Below are 15,448 nucleotides of genomic sequence, written 5' to 3'. Positions count from 1 at the left end.
AAATACCTTTAGTTGGTTTTTCCAAACCTATTTCATTACTTACTCAACCTCTGCTTGAGGTTGGATTTAACGGTTTATGTCCCTTTTAAAAGACAGGTGTTTTATTGCTCTTTCCAGGTGTTTGAAGCTGTCATTTCTTGGATAAATTATGAGAAAGAGTCTCGTTTGGAACACATGGCTAAGTTGATGGAACATGTCCGCCTCCCTCTCTTGCCCAGAGATTACCTTGTACAGGTTAGTGTTCATCTAGTATCTACAGCACTAAAAGTTTAATAATATACGCTTGGGCTGCTTGTTTGTGGCTTGCCATCAATCAAAAGAACCTTGGATAGCCTTCATAATTATGTGTGTGCCATCCTAGCAGATAAACATATTCTGAATCTCCTTTTCACTTGAAGGTTCTGCTGGGCAGAGAATGAGAGCTAACCTTGTCCATAAAAACTGGTGCAGTATAAAGCTGTCACTTTTGTGTCCTGATAATATAGAAATTTGGGATATTTGTCTTTAGCAGATACATTGTTGAGCTTGCTTCACTGATAGATCAAGTGGGGAAGCACTGGAGAAAATTACTGCCAGTTTATGCGAAGATGGCCATTCTCTTTGTTTAGTATCTACATGCACACTATAGTTATTTCCAAGCTTTTCTTTTCACAGAACTGTGTTTTTTTTTCTTTTAAAAAAAGATTCCAAATTTTTAAAAAAGAACCTGGGGATTGGAGCTGCTGACACACAAGCATGCATATCTCCTTGTTGTTTCATTACTGCCGGTTTCTGAAGTTGTGTGAATGTTTTAATTCCTTAAAATACCATGTCTGGAACTGCTAGTGCAAATTAATCTTAGTCACAGTTCAATTATGCAGCTGAACATTCAAAACACAACCTTTTGCATTGTTGACTTCTAAAGGAGAAGGAGCCCTATGCATTTGTGGAGCTCTGTCTTTTCTGAATTGTGACTTGAGCCCCAAGCATGTGAGGTTTTGGATTGCTGCCACTGTGGGGTGTGTGTGTCTGTGGGTGTGTATGTGTGTTATATCTCAAAGCTTTTGTCTCCCAGGTTATAAGATCTCATAGTTCCTTGTCTTCTGGAGCTTGTATTAAGTAGTGTTGTAAATATTTTAAGATGGGATTGCTGTAGTTATGCACTAATCAAAACATTTATACTAAGCTTGCACAGTTTAACACAACACAAGCATTACTGCACAGTTGAAGTAGATAATATTGTAGTGAGTGAAATAGGGGAATGGGATAATGATGTGGAAGAAGCAGTTTGGGGTTTTATTTCTACTGCTACACGGAAATCATGAATGAGCATTACAGCGGCCTGCTAGTGACTGATAATACTGATAATAGCCATTGTACTAATATCTTTGTTGGTGTCTTCAGACAGTTGAAGAAGAAGCTTTAATCAAGAACAATAACACATGTAAAGATTTCCTTATTGAGGCCATGAAATACCACTTGCTTCCTCTGGATCAACGGCAGTTGATAAAGAATCCTAGAACAAAACCAAGGACCCCAGTCAGTCTGCCAAAGGTAAGCTATTTTTTTCTTGCTGAAATACCCAAGATGATGGTCACATGCCCCCTTTACATGGATATGCACAGTGGTTAGAATTGCGTGATCATTCCCCCTTGAAGGAGGATTGGGTGCATGCAGACATATCTGCACACAGTGTTCATTGCCCTTTTGCACACATGAATGTCCATTAAATTGTCAGCATGTTGGAAAGAGACTTCCCACTTTGACCTGGGTAAATGGTTCAACTTTGCTGAAGTTCCTATAGGTGGTAATGGTGGTACATGTTTTGTTTTTGTTTTTTGACTAGGGCATATGTGACTCAACCCATGGAAAATGTTTATTAGCAAATCAACAGTCATCTTACACCATTACTAGAATAATTTCTTACCAAACAGAGAAACGTTGCGGTTTCTTGTTTTGACAACTACTGCTACTCGTATTCTAGTTTTTCTATTAAAGCTGATTCAAAACCCATTGCAATCAGCCACTGTTCCATAAACTTGGCTCTGCCACACTACTGCATGGAGAAATACCAGTCAGAGGCAAAAAGGGAAAGGTTGCTCTGTTGTTGTGTGTTGTTATATCCCAGATGGTGTTGGGATGTTGGGTTAAAGTGGTTCTCAAAGCAAATAGCCAGTAAAGGAGCACTATGGTTTTAGTATGTGCATGTGTTTTGAAAACTTTGCCATTTTGAATGCAGCTAGGTTTATGCACACATACACAGTGTGTGCATACATTTTTTAAGAAAAGAAGCACTGTGTATGTATATATAATTTAAGCAAACACAGAGCCATTAAATGCTTGTTCAAGTAATTCCCCCTCCCCTTCCCATTATCGTGGGAATTATAATCTCCCTTTGTTAAAACTAGTCTCTCTTGATACTAAGCACCATCAGCGTTTCTATTGTTCTTAGAATTTTCATATCATTGCTAGGCTGTTATCAAATGCTTTTATTAAAATGTAGCTCTTCTGGGATCTGAACTAATTACCTTTTGCAAAGGAAGCTAGATAATCTGTGAAAGCTAGAGTACATAGGCTTTGCCCAAAGGCTTCAATCAGTATTTTATCCAGTAATGTATTGACTGTACTTCCAAGTTCAATATCATTCAAATGCCAACTTCTCATGCATCTGAAGTAAACTTTGCTTTTTTTTCTTGGGTGAGTTCTCACATAGCTGATGGTGTCCTATTGCCATTTAAGGCCCCAAATAAGATCAAGGATTTGTGTTTGCTGTTGAAAATGCTCTCATGGTAACTTTTCTCCCTTCCTACCAAGGTAATGATGGTGGTTGGTGGGCAAGCACCTAAAGCCATTCGGAGTGTAGAGTGTTATGATTTTGAGGAGGAGCGATGGGATCAAGTTGCTGAACTTCCTTCTCGGAGATGTAGAGCAGGTAAATATTTTCCCTATTAAAAAAAAAATAGCCTCAGTCATAATCACAAAAATTATTTAGGACGGATTTTATATATTCAGTTGAATTTTAGGCTAAAGTAAAACATTAGAGTTAGCCCTTCTCTGTTAACAGAGCCAGGCTCTCTTGGATGAGACTGATTTTCTAGATCCATTTCAGTTGGTTTTTAGGCCTGGTTTTGGCATGGAACATATCTCTGTCACCCTGTATGATGGCCTTTGTTGGGAGAGAGACAGGGGGAGTGCAACCCCATTGATTCTGCTTGGTCTCTTGGCAGCTTTTGCTATGTTAGTTGTGTCTGGCAGGCAGTTATACTTGTTTTGATAGAACAATCTCCTCAGCGCTCTGTTGAATTCCACCCAGTAATAACAGTCTCATGGACTTCAGCAGCCAGCAAAAGCCATTTCACATATCAATACTTTTGTGCAAGCTGAACATACATAGCATGAGTGCAACAAACGTGATTTCAGATATTGTGCTCTATTCCCCTTGTTTGAGCGTACATTTGTTGGCAAACCCAGCCTTTTTTATGTAATGTATGAAATAGTGAAATGCTCCACTATGGTAATGGTGCTATATGAGGCCATAACATTTGAAAGCTTGCTTTTCCCATGGATCAGACCTATTGAATGGAGAGATTCCATGCCAATGCCAGGCTTACCCTCTCATAGACTTGATTCATGAAACAAGCAGCATTCAAACTTTACAGGTTCCATATGTAGTTGTCACCATATTCCAGATATTGCTTGGTGACCTTCCTGAAGTTCTGGTAGGAAAAAGAGAAAGAAAATAATTGTCCTATAGGCATGACCTGCCTTCCATTTTTCTGTCTCCCAATTTGTTTTTAACAGGGGTGGTATTCATGGCAGGCAAAGTCTATGCTGTGGGAGGTTTTAATGGCTCTTTACGAGTCCGAACAGTAGATGTATATGATGGAGTGAAAGACTTGTGGACGTCAATAGCCAGCATGCAAGAAAGACGAAGCACTTTAGGGGCAGCTGTGCTAAATGAACTCCTCTATGCTGTTGGTGGGTTTGATGGAAGCACAGGTAGGTTGCTAAACAAACAAAACTGGGTGAATGCTGTTCATATCTTCGCTCTTAAACACTTTACAAGAACTGTAGAACTTCCTTTGAATTCAGTGCTCCTGATGCTACATTTCAAATCTTCTTCTTTATAAAACAACGAAACAAAAACCTTTGTTACAACCTGTTTTATTATGTCTGGTGTAGTTTTCTGCAGTGGATGGAAGAAATTCTTGGGTGGGTTGCACTTCCCAGTCATTTTTTTCAGTGCATGGTTGTTGAGTAATCACAAGTGATGAGAACTGGGGTGGTATTTTGAGATACAGATTCTCAGTGCAAAATTTTTAGTATTGGGTTTAGGTGTCCAGTTCCTGATCCTGAAGTAGTCTCAACCTGCTTCCTTTCCCCTTTTTGTCTTGGAAAGATTAAGACAAGAGTATTGCCTGGAAAAATTAAGTCAGAATGGTACCTGTGACAAAGGAGGGGTTATACTCTGCTAAATTAAGGATGTAGAAAACTTGCCTTAATATTATTTTCAAAAATAGGTCTTGCATCTGTGGAAGCATATAACTATAAGACCAATGAGTGGTTTTTTGTGGCACCTATGAACACAAGAAGAAGCAGCGTTGGAGTTGGGGTCGTGGAAGGTAAAGACAGCAAACTGCTGTATTGGCCGCAGCAGCACAGTTAAGTGTGATAGCCTAGCAGCAAGCACTTTTTTAAAGACAAAAAATTAAGGCAGTTAACATTGTCGGACTACACTGCGTGTTCCAAAAATCATTATCCCATCTTGAATGGGAACAGGCTGAGTACAATAGTGATTGAGACACGCTTAGTTGTTAAGTTGTGGGGTCCCCCCCCTTCTCTACTGCGTTGGGAAGTTTATCTTAGTGTTTTGCCATCTGGCCTGGCAGGTATCAAGGCACTGGGAGGAGGGACAAAACCTAGTCTGTCTAGTCTGCACTGATGCCGAGTATGCCTCACCCATAAAATCACTGAATTCTGTAAGTTTCAGCAATGTCAATCTCACAGTTCTGCCTAGGTCCTAAACCAGGAGTCAGGAATATTTTTCAGCCCAATGCCAAGCACCACATTCTTATGGACTATCTTTTTTTGGGGGGGCGGGGCTGTATGCTACTGGTAGGTTGGGCAATAGATGTGACCCTTACCTTTCCAGATTTTTCTTCTTACACCCCCATATCTCTCCATCCAGGCAAGCAAGAGGCATTGTCACAGTTTAAGGAAAAATTCCACCTTGACAAATGCATTTTAAGTGGGTGCAGAGTAGGGCTAGCAGCAGATGTGACCCAGGAAGAGTCCTGAGGGCCATTTAGGGTCCTTGAGGCCCTGGACCCCAGATTCCCCCCTTCCTTACACTGGTTTTCCATGTGCCACTCGATATGATCCGCCAACCAGAGTGGCTGTGGAAACCCAGATGGGTGGGGTATAAATAATAAAATTATTATTATTCACAATATAAAATTGAATGAACTGAGTGAGAGCTACTTCGTTACGCTCAATGTGAAGAGAGCTGGAAGGACTATCAATGGCTTTTTTCCGTGGCTCTGTGTCTCCATCTTGTGGGAAATGGATGTTTCACATCTTCTGAAGCTGGGAGATGTGCAAGGTTTGTCAGGAATTTGGGGATTTTTTCATACTCTATAAGTTCTGACAATGATTTTAAACCTTTTTTCTGTGCCCTCAGAGAAGTCATCCCAACTATCCTTACCTAAGTATTTTCCCTGCTAAATGGTTCTCTATATTTCACTGTGGAAGCTTGGTATGACGTTTTTCCTATTTCCGGAGGTTTTTTGTTGGATTTTTAAATACGGATGGCCGAAAAGGTCTTCTCCCCAAATGAAACTTTGGTAGAAAGAGCAGGGTTTTAAAGGGATTTGCACTTGATCAAGGAGAAGTACATTTTCACCCGTTTTGTAACATGGCAAATAATGGAACAACCTTCTGCAGCGAACTATCCTTGAGAACATCTCACTTAGCGAGTGTTTGTTGATCTGAGCATTTGGTATACATGATGAAGGTCAACTGAAACATGTTATATGTACAGATATTTATCAAGCTAGTAGGCGGCTATCACAAAAGGATTGTGTAATTGACATGGTACAAATGATCAGTGATGAAATGTTCTGAAGTGTGAATATTCCCAACTGCTCCTGTTGATGTTCAGTGCTGCATATTCATTTTTTCTAGGTAAACTCTATGCTGTTGGTGGTTACGATGGAGCATCACGTCAGTGCCTTAGTACTGTAGAACAGTATAATCCAGCTACAAATGAGTGGGCATATGTGTCGGATATGAGTACTCGCCGCAGTGGTGCAGGTATCTTACTGTGCTGTTTTTCCTCCTTGTTTAGTTGTCACAGCTAAATCTCTGAACAGTACCCAAGTTTGTTACAAGAGCTCTTGAAAATAGTACCATGTATGTTGCCCCTTTCCTGGCAATGTGTGATAAGACTAATGATACGGTATTGTCATACTGTTCTCAAATGCTAGGCCTGCAATTGTAGTATAAGGGCAGGCCTGTGCAGTTTGGGGGCAGGCCAGGTACACTTGCTCCAGGCCTCAGAGGGCTAAGCTGGCTGTGGGGGCCCACCAGGGACCGGCTACTTTTCTGTTTGTGTTTATAACTTTATTCTAACAAGACTTCTGCCCCAGGTCTTAGGCATTCTCTGCAAAGGCCTTTATAAGGGTATGAATTGTCTTTCTGCGAGGGATCCCAGTGTTTGGACATGTGAGGAAAACTCCTGCATTGAATATTTAGCTCACTTTTATGATGGGGTTGTTGAATGAAACAGCCGCTTAGGAGTAGCTTATGCTCTGAAGCTCTCAGAGTTTTTGTCCTCTTGTTTTGCAGGTGTTGGTGTACTTAGTGGACAGCTGTATGCTACTGGGGGACATGATGGCCCTTTGGTGAGGAAAAGTGTGGAAGTATATGATCCTGGAACAAATACGTGGAAACAAGTGGCAGATATGAATATGTGTAGAAGAAATGCAGGTATTTATTTTGTAATTTCCTCCAAGCAACCACAGCACACTTATATATATTGCCCTTCCAGTATAAGCAACCTTTCAAAGAAGCTTACAGTAATACTGAAACAAAAACATCAATTTTATAAGCTGTATCTTGCTTTTCTAGGTATTTAAAATTAAATCTCCATACTTTATAAGACAGGAAGTCCTGAAGGTGTGTGTGTTTTATGCATCTGTGTCTGTAGTGAGTAACAAGGAATATGGAATTTAGCAGAGGGAGTTTATGAATTCCAGAACCTCTGTTTTCTTTACAAGAACATTTTCCTTGCTCTCGTGACTTCACAGAGAACATTCAAGTATGGAACAGATTTTGTCATCAGAAAGCATAGAAATAAAAGGGTAATTCATTTATTTTATACAACCTCCAGTGGTCAGAAGGCTGAGCCTTTTATACCCTGCACAGCTCCTAATCCCCTATCCTTGCTGTTCCTGCTGCCCAGTCCTTGAATTGTGCCCAGTGCTTTAAACAGGGTTGCAAATGGAGCCAATTTGGTTCATTTTTCATTTGTTACAAAACAAATTCCAACAGGAAAAGGTCTTTGTTATCTATATGCCAGTCGCTAGCTGCTTTGTAACTGGCATTGCTTAGGAGTTCTGTGAAACAAGAAAAATCAGTGTAGTTCTTAAATCAGTGGTTAAAATGAGTGCTGTTTTAAAAAGGTTCATTCTGCCATCTTGTTTCAAAATGGTGTACCTCTCACCTTGCTACAAGAACAGCTTATGAAAATTAATGATATATTATTTCTGAGTACAATCAGAGTGCACAATTTCAGTGTTGATGGTTCATACTTTGGGGCTCCCTGAAGGATCTGGAGTGAATCCAGCCTGAATGCTAGAGTTCCTTCCCCCTCCATGCCACAGCCATGTAAACTTAAAATAACACATTTTTCCCCTCCATAGGTGTGTGTTCAGTGAACGGTCTTCTCTATGTGGTTGGGGGAGATGATGGCTCTTGCAATTTGGCATCTGTAGAATACTATAATCCTGTCACTGATAAATGGACATTATTACCAACAAACATGAGCACTGGAAGAAGTTATGCAGGTAAGCAGTACATTGAACCAGGTGGAAGCAGAAGGATTGGCTGGATGAATCTGCATTTCTCAAATCTCTGCTGTGATTCTTGGCAGGGTTAGCAACACTTTTTCCTGGTAGAGAAATTTCACTCCTAAAAGGAACCTGGGCCTTTAACGTGCTACTGCTTGGCATGTAGAAATCCAACAGATGGTATTTCCCCATTTCTGATGTTCATCTGGCAAAGATGCATCTGTTTAAATTCTACCTGCTGTGTGGCCATTACAGGCAAGAGAGTCTCTGGTCAGAAAAGAGTCAGTACCCCAAGTGTATCTTGAGCTTTCTATAAGTCCCAGGGCAGGTAAAAGGTTACTCCAAAAATCATCTGTATGGTGGCCCAGCTACACCCCTATCTGGACAGGAACAGCCTAACTGCTGTTGTGTATGCTCTGGTAACCTCTAGGTTATATTATTGCAACATGTTATACATAGGACTGGCTCTGAAGATGGTTTGGAAACTTTAACTAGCACAGGATTTGGCGACCAGGTTGCTCACAGGGGCAAGACAGTTTCAGCATATTACACCAATTCTGGCCTGACTCCACTGGCTGCCAATTGGTTTCCAGGCCTAGTTTTGCTGAATTTGACCTTTAAAGCCTTAAATGGCACAGTACCAAAATACCTCAAGGACTGCCTCTCTCCTTATGAACCTCCCAGACTCTAAGATCATCCTCTGAGGCCCTTCTTTGTGTGCCTCCTTCACAAGAGGTCTGGAGAGTGGCAACAAGAGAACAGGCCTTTTCATCAGTGGCTCCCCATTTGTGGAATGTTCTGCCCAGGGAGGCTCGCCTGATGCCTTCATTATATACCTATAGGTGGCAGGTAAAAATGTTTCTCTTCAACCGAGCCTTGGGCTGATTTACATACAGTTCCCTTTTAAATGTGCTGTGGGAGGGGGGATTATTGGTTTCTTTTTCTTATTTTTACTATGTATTGTGGTTTTGTGTAATTTTATGTTGTGAACCACCGTGAGATCTGTGGATCAAGGGCGGTATATAAATTTAATGCATGTGTACCTTCTTCCCTTGTAGGTGTAGCTGTGATCCATAAACCATTGTGACACATGTTCAAGTGACTGCAAAGACAAGAAATAATGACCATCTTGCTTGGTGGGTTTTGGAAGATACTGAAATCTGACTCTTAACTGCCACACTAATATTGCACTCCTAGCATGACAAGTATGTGCTAAAACCATCAACCTCTGCTCAGCAATGGGCAGTGCAGCAACGTGAAAAGTCTTGCTGTGAACATGTTCCAGAAATGAGATGTTGCTTGTTTTTCTTGGTGCAATCTGCTGTTTTATGTACAGCCAAGACTTGAGTTTGAACTGAATTTCTCAAGAGCAAGGAAATGTATCTCTATGGCATGTAACCAGGAGAAAGGGTATTTTGGAATACTTCACTACTGAAGTAGCATATACACTATAATATGTTCTATTTACTTACCAAACCTTTTAGACAAATCTACTACTGAGACTGGAATTTTTGAAACAACCCTCGAAAGGAAACCAGACCTGAATAAATAAGACTGGGAGCTCTAGCTCATATGGTATATTGCCCCCATCATATGTACATACACTAGTTGACTACTGTAAATGTGTTATTTAGGACACTGGATGTGTACATTGTATGAATTTTATCCTAGATGTAGAACTGCAATTTTCAAACCTATTTTGTATATGTGGTCGGATGAGCCAAGCAGCGTCTTTCTCTAGGGTAAAAGCATACGTGAACTACCCAAAGACTAGTAACCGCACTAAAATGTAAGGTTCTAGAGGCGGGCTGCTGGTGGTGGGGAAGGTATTGCTATTTCAAAATTAATTCTGACCACAGTTGACATTGAAAGGGGTGGGGAGTCATAACATGGTGTCGCCTTGACTATTGCCAACAATTCAGAAAACCCAAACTGCACCTGCTTTTTAAAGGGCATCTGGGTACCATGGAAGAGTATTTTAAATTCATCAACTATGGTTGTCACCAGATTTCCAGGGTGGTGGTGGGATTCAGTAGTGGATTCCAGGGTTACAGCCAGGTTTGTAGAGCTGCATCCAGCACTGTGACTTGTAGGATGATACTGTACATGGATGATATTGTCATGAGCAAGGGCTGAGAGTACCAGGGAAGCCCATCTGAGCAAATGGGACTTCTGAATAACAAACTGGGTGGTCAGCCTTCTATCCAGGATAATAATCTAGTAAATGCTAGCCAAGTTTAGATTAGAACTTCACCCATCCCTATATACCTCTTGCATTTGGCCAAATACCACAAGTTGCCCAAGATTTAAAAACCTTTAAGTGTCTTAATGCTTCCATCATGTAGTTGGTTAAGGCTGCAGTGCTGTGCATAATCACCTTGGAGTAAGCTCTGTTGAACTTAGTGGAGCTTACTTTTGAGTAGACATGTATAGGATTGCACGGTAATTCTTCCAGCCATTTTTCCTAACTGCTGACCTTTCAAATATTCACTATGTTTTCCTTATTATAGCTGTGTACTGAAGTTACTCAAACTTTTAAGCATTTAGTCCAAAAGGGAGAGAGAAGTGATTTGGGGGAAATAAGGAAAGCTGGGTCTAGCTAATTGGCTCAACTCAAATCTAAAAACCTCCAAGCTTCTGTTATATTCACTGTCATCATCCAACTGAGAATTATTTTGTTCCTAGAAAGTTTGTGTTCTTGTAACTTCCAGCTCTTCTGAGATGTGTAATGCTAAGGAAAGCAGCCACAAAAGATTAACAAGGAAGTATATCCTTCCTTTCTCTTCCAACCCCTTACTACGTGCATTTTAAAGGTGGGGTGTGTGTGTGTGTGTGTGTGTTTCCCCAAGAGCACTTAACTTATTTCTTATGTAGATAGACAGCTTTTTTATCACTTGCCAAATATCAAGAGTGAAGTAGAATATATAACTGAACTTGCTTTGAACAAGCGTTAATAAGGTAAGATTCTATTATTTTTGACAAGGGCTTTCATCCCTTAATTGGATATAAAAACAAAACAATTTCCTTAAAAGAGTCTTAGTGCTACATCTTATGATACCTTTTGTACTCTGGCACAGAAACTGTAGTACAAAATACACCTGAAGAATGCACATACAGGGTGCCTAATCGCTCTTCAAAACACAAGTGAGCCTGGTTGTTGCTTGCTCAACACTTGAGTATTTTAAAGAGGAACATGGCAGTTTCTACATGTGTTTCACCCTTTGTATTTCCGAGAATGCAGCCAGCAGCCAATGAATTGCTTCCAGGGTTGGGGTAGGAAATCTCTTTTCAGGACCTGTTTATGCATTATTCTTTCTGTGTGGAGGATATTAGTCTGCTACATATAGCCCCTGGTCTCTCTCTCTATGAGTTCTGGGCTGCAGCTCTAATGCTTTGCATTGTTTATACTTCTCTAGTGTGGAGAATCTCCATTTTGTTGCTTTGAATGTCTTGAGAGCACTGTGGAGATTCTCCACAGGATAGCAGCAGTCTTTAGGGCCCCACAACCCTATATCTACTTACCTGGGATTAATCTCCATTGAATTCAGTGGAACTTACTTCTGAATAGACATGTAAAGGATTGCATTGTTCAATCACAATAGCAGATGTGAATCATTCAATAGGCAGAAGATTATTCCGTCAACCTCCACATGAAGAAATGCAATGTGTAAACCACTTAAGGCCATTTAAATACTATGAAATCTTGCCCTCTCATATTGGTTGAAGGATCATTTAAACACTAAGAATACACCCTTACCTCATGTGATGAATCAGTTGTCAGACACAGATATACATGTACTGAACATGAATGGATTTTTCTGTTCCATTCACCACCAAAACTGTATGCCAGTCATATATATCCCTTGACAGGCAGTGAATTTTTGAGTTAACCTGATCTATGATTCATTCCGAAATGGCACCTATGTCCATATAACATCTGGAAAAATTACAAAATAATAATAATAATGGTGTACTGAGTGTTCATAAATAGTCAGGACCATAAATGGCCTTGCTCTCAGTCACTTACCCACTAGCAAATGGTATATGTCACTTCTGTGTGTAAACTTGCAGTTAGTGCAAGTCAAGTGACCTCATTTTCCAGCTATGCAATATTATTGCTACATAATAAACCAGCTGCAATAGTCCCTTTAAAGCGCATTTGAAATATCTCGCATTGTGTGTGCATTTTTAATATTTGTACTGTGCCGATAATCTGAGCCAGATCCTTTCAAAGGTTGCCTTTTTATAGGGCTTGAAAATAATAGCTTTAGAGCTTGCAAATTTTAATGCAGCTATTTTTGTAAGATAATTCTGAAGAGTTCTTGGATCTCCTTTGATTTTGGTGGCATTATGATTAGTGTCTAATCCTTACACCATGGGCCCAGTTCTCATCAGCCATTTGTGTATGGTGTCTTGTATATTTTTGCTTGAAAAAGGGAAAATCCTTTGGCTTCTCTTTATTTTATGAAAAGGACACTTCTGGACTTCATGTTAATTAACAGTGTATTGTTTATTCCATGATTAGTAACATCATAAATTGCTGGATTTATAAGAAAACAATTGAATTTATTTTTTTGAACTTTGAGTTGTGATTCACTTTCTGTACTGTTGGGCTGGACAAACAGTTCACAAAGTACTGCTGTATTTCTCTCTCTGTGTGTGTGTCTTGCTCATACCTGAACATAATGTTCTGAAGCTAAATGTTAAAAGTCAGAATAATGGTAATAGGTTTGGTTGTCCTCTAACTCCTTTTACAGGTTTTCCTCGGACACTGTTTGGAGATACCCAAAATTCATAAATCTGTTTCTACAAATAGTCTTTGATTAAATTGTTGGGCAATCTTTTATCCAGAAGCTGGCTTATCAGGTTGTGATGAAGTAAGATGATGACCTTCCATAAGAGTTGTGTGTAGGCCCAAAACCTGGGGGCATCCATGCTCTGCATGTGACGACAAATGCTTTGCAGACATCCTTTCCCAGAAACTCCCATCACAGAACTCCCACATGCACTTAAATTCTTAAGAAGTAATTTGGCATGACATCAAAGGGAAACTGCTAGTATGCCTGTGGTACCCCCTCCCCATCTTTCTCATTTAAATTGCTTTTGTAGCATATCTTCAGTCTCAAAAATTAAAGGAGTTTTCCAGACAGTCAGCTTTTGGATATAGCCAAAAGCATTATCTTCAGGGGTATTCAGCACTGCACTGTTTCTACAAAAATCTGAAATGAAGCTATTTTTATTGCCCCCGTCTTTTAGCACTGTTTGAATTTTGTGTGGAAGTTTGCCCGAGTAATTCATTTCAACTGGATCCTATTTTATATTTAACTGTGACTGTGGCTAGCATTGCACAACTAAGCCACAAAAACTGAAGTTTTACTTTTTGCACTATTTGTACACCAATGACTTAAAATACTCTGTTTTAGGAAGCTTATCAACCGAGCAGCTATATTTGTCCAAAAGCTTATTAGCTCATTCTCCCTATTAACTCATAGGACAAATAGATAGAATAATACAGTGTAATTAAAGTTGATTCACATTTGAAGCATCTGGAATGATATGAAATTTTGAATTTTCTTAAATGGCACTGTTTAAATATAGCCATTCTGTTACATTGCCATGCCATTCATAGGTTTTATTTAATAGTAAAAGGGAATAGCCTGTCAACCCTATAAGAATGGTAGCTTTGCCAAAATGTTCCATTGCTGAAAAATATAGTGGTGACATTTTATATGCAGTGTGAAACCATGGTTTGGTGTCATGTGTATGAGCAAGCTTAGCTTCAAGATATGTACATGTATTTCTCTCCTTGTTTGGCATAGTTTCTAAACTGACTTCCATAAACTGACTTCCCAGTCTCAAGACACAGCTTGATCCCGGTTTATGGGCAAACTGTAGCCCTGCTCAGGTGTTATGCCTAAACAGGAAACGTCCACTCATGTAGGAGACACAAGGTCACATGCTGTCCTGGTCCTCCTTGCTCAGTCTTCAGCCTTCCTGTGTTTATCAGGAAAGGTCTGAAAGGGGCTTTTACCAGCATTTCTTTGAATACAAATAGAAACCCCCTCGTGGTTCCTGATTGCACAGAGGTTTCTACTTCTGCTCAAGTCAGTAGTGGTAAAAGGGTTCAGATAAACAGGAAGATCAGTAACAGGGAGTGTGGAGAAGATGCACACAGGGACATTGGGGAGTGTGGGGCATGCACAGCCCTGTGTCTCCTACATGGATGATGATATCCTGTTCAGGGTTGAGCAAGACTTAGGTTTGAAGCATATCCTAGTTTGCCATGTTTGGATACTATGACAACTGGAAGCCGGTAAGGGTGAAATCCCATTGGGTGATGCTTTTCTGACAGCTGGCTAGCCAGCGCTAGTAAGACTGGCTGGAGATCTTGTCCAAGGCACTTGGTTCTGGCAGGCTTGGTGTTCTGGCACTCCCTCTACATACTGGGGCTGACCATGCAAGGGGAAGAGGGACCCTGCAAGCCCCAGGGATGGTTTTGCTCATGCACGCAATACCAAACTACGGTGGAATGAGCTCATTGTTTGATTAATATATTGTGGGCATAAGAATACAGTAAACCTTTTTTCATGAGATCCTAAATTATTTTATTTTCTTGTACAGTAGTGATAATGCTAAGAAGTTTAATTTGTAAATATATTGTATAAAATATGTTTTAAGGCTAACAGAAGATTGTAACAGCGTTCACCTTGAATGCACAGATTTTTTTAAAAAAAAAAATAAAATAGACTGAGAAAATGTAGCTGTGATCCATATACAAATTAATTCAACATGCTAATATTTCTTAGGTTTTACAGCCCACTCCTGTGCACGCTTACTCAAAAGCAAGTCCCACATTGTTCATTGGAACTTATTTGAAAGTAAATGTATGTAGGATTGCAGCCTTAGTTAAGATCATACTGCACATTACATCCATTGGTTAGTACCTTATAATTGCTGGTTACTGCCATGGGACCAACTGGTTTGTGATGCAATTCTGTTTCTTTTCAGAAGCAAAACCTAGAATTTAAACTCCACAAAAATGTTAACAACAAAAGGTCAAATCTGTTCTCAAGGACATTGAATTTTGGTGGAATAAAGTTGAGCAAATGAAATTGATCTTGTGTTTATTCTGATTCTGCCAATGTTTTGGAGTTACAGTGAATGGAAACGTAGGACCAAAATAATAGAACTATAGAATTATTAATGATTCATTGTCAATAATCCTAATTATTTTCTGCATGTGTACACCAAGAGGTCAAAACCTGCATGTATCTAAGCAGGCAATGGATAGTCACTTGAAAAAAATCCTGAGATTATTGATGCACTGCTTATCACATGATATGGGCAAATTATTTTACTTGGAAAGAAAAATCTGTTGAAGATTTTTGCTGTAGTTGACA

At 39.8% G+C, this 15,448-nt stretch overlaps 1 protein-coding gene across 7 annotated transcripts in view; it reads left to right on the top strand.

The window, feature by feature from the left end:
- The window catches only part of KLHL3 (kelch like family member 3), a 49,948-nt gene extending 34,788 nt beyond the window's left edge, over positions 1–15,160 (top strand). For 6 of the 7 annotated variants that reach the window (XM_080996306.1, XM_080996307.1, XM_080996308.1 and 3 more), the window contains 9 exons: positions 118–234; positions 1,384–1,533; positions 2,794–2,911; positions 3,781–3,978; positions 4,500–4,640; positions 6,163–6,291; positions 6,826–6,966; positions 7,902–8,045; positions 9,107–15,160. In XM_080996306.1, coding sequence (XP_080852432.1) covers positions 118–234; positions 1,384–1,533; positions 2,794–2,911; positions 3,781–3,978; positions 4,500–4,640; positions 6,163–6,291; positions 6,826–6,966; positions 7,902–8,045; positions 9,107–9,135 — 1,167 coding nt within the window. In that variant the 3' untranslated portion in view covers positions 9,136–15,160. The remainder of the gene's footprint in view (positions 1–117; positions 235–1,383; positions 1,534–2,793; positions 2,912–3,780; positions 3,979–4,499; positions 4,641–6,162; positions 6,292–6,825; positions 6,967–7,901; positions 8,046–9,106) is intronic. The other variant, XM_080996305.1, reaches the window with a different exon arrangement.
- The last annotated feature ends 288 nt before the right edge of the window (positions 15,161–15,448 follow it).

Source organism: Podarcis pityusensis (genome assembly GCF_964106645.2).
Source record: "Podarcis pityusensis genome assembly, chromosome: 2".
NCBI classification, from domain to species: domain Eukaryota; kingdom Metazoa; phylum Chordata; class Lepidosauria; order Squamata; family Lacertidae; genus Podarcis; species Podarcis pityusensis.
Note: the sequence above shows the minus strand (reverse complement) of the source record. Positions and strands in the feature narration are given on the sequence as shown.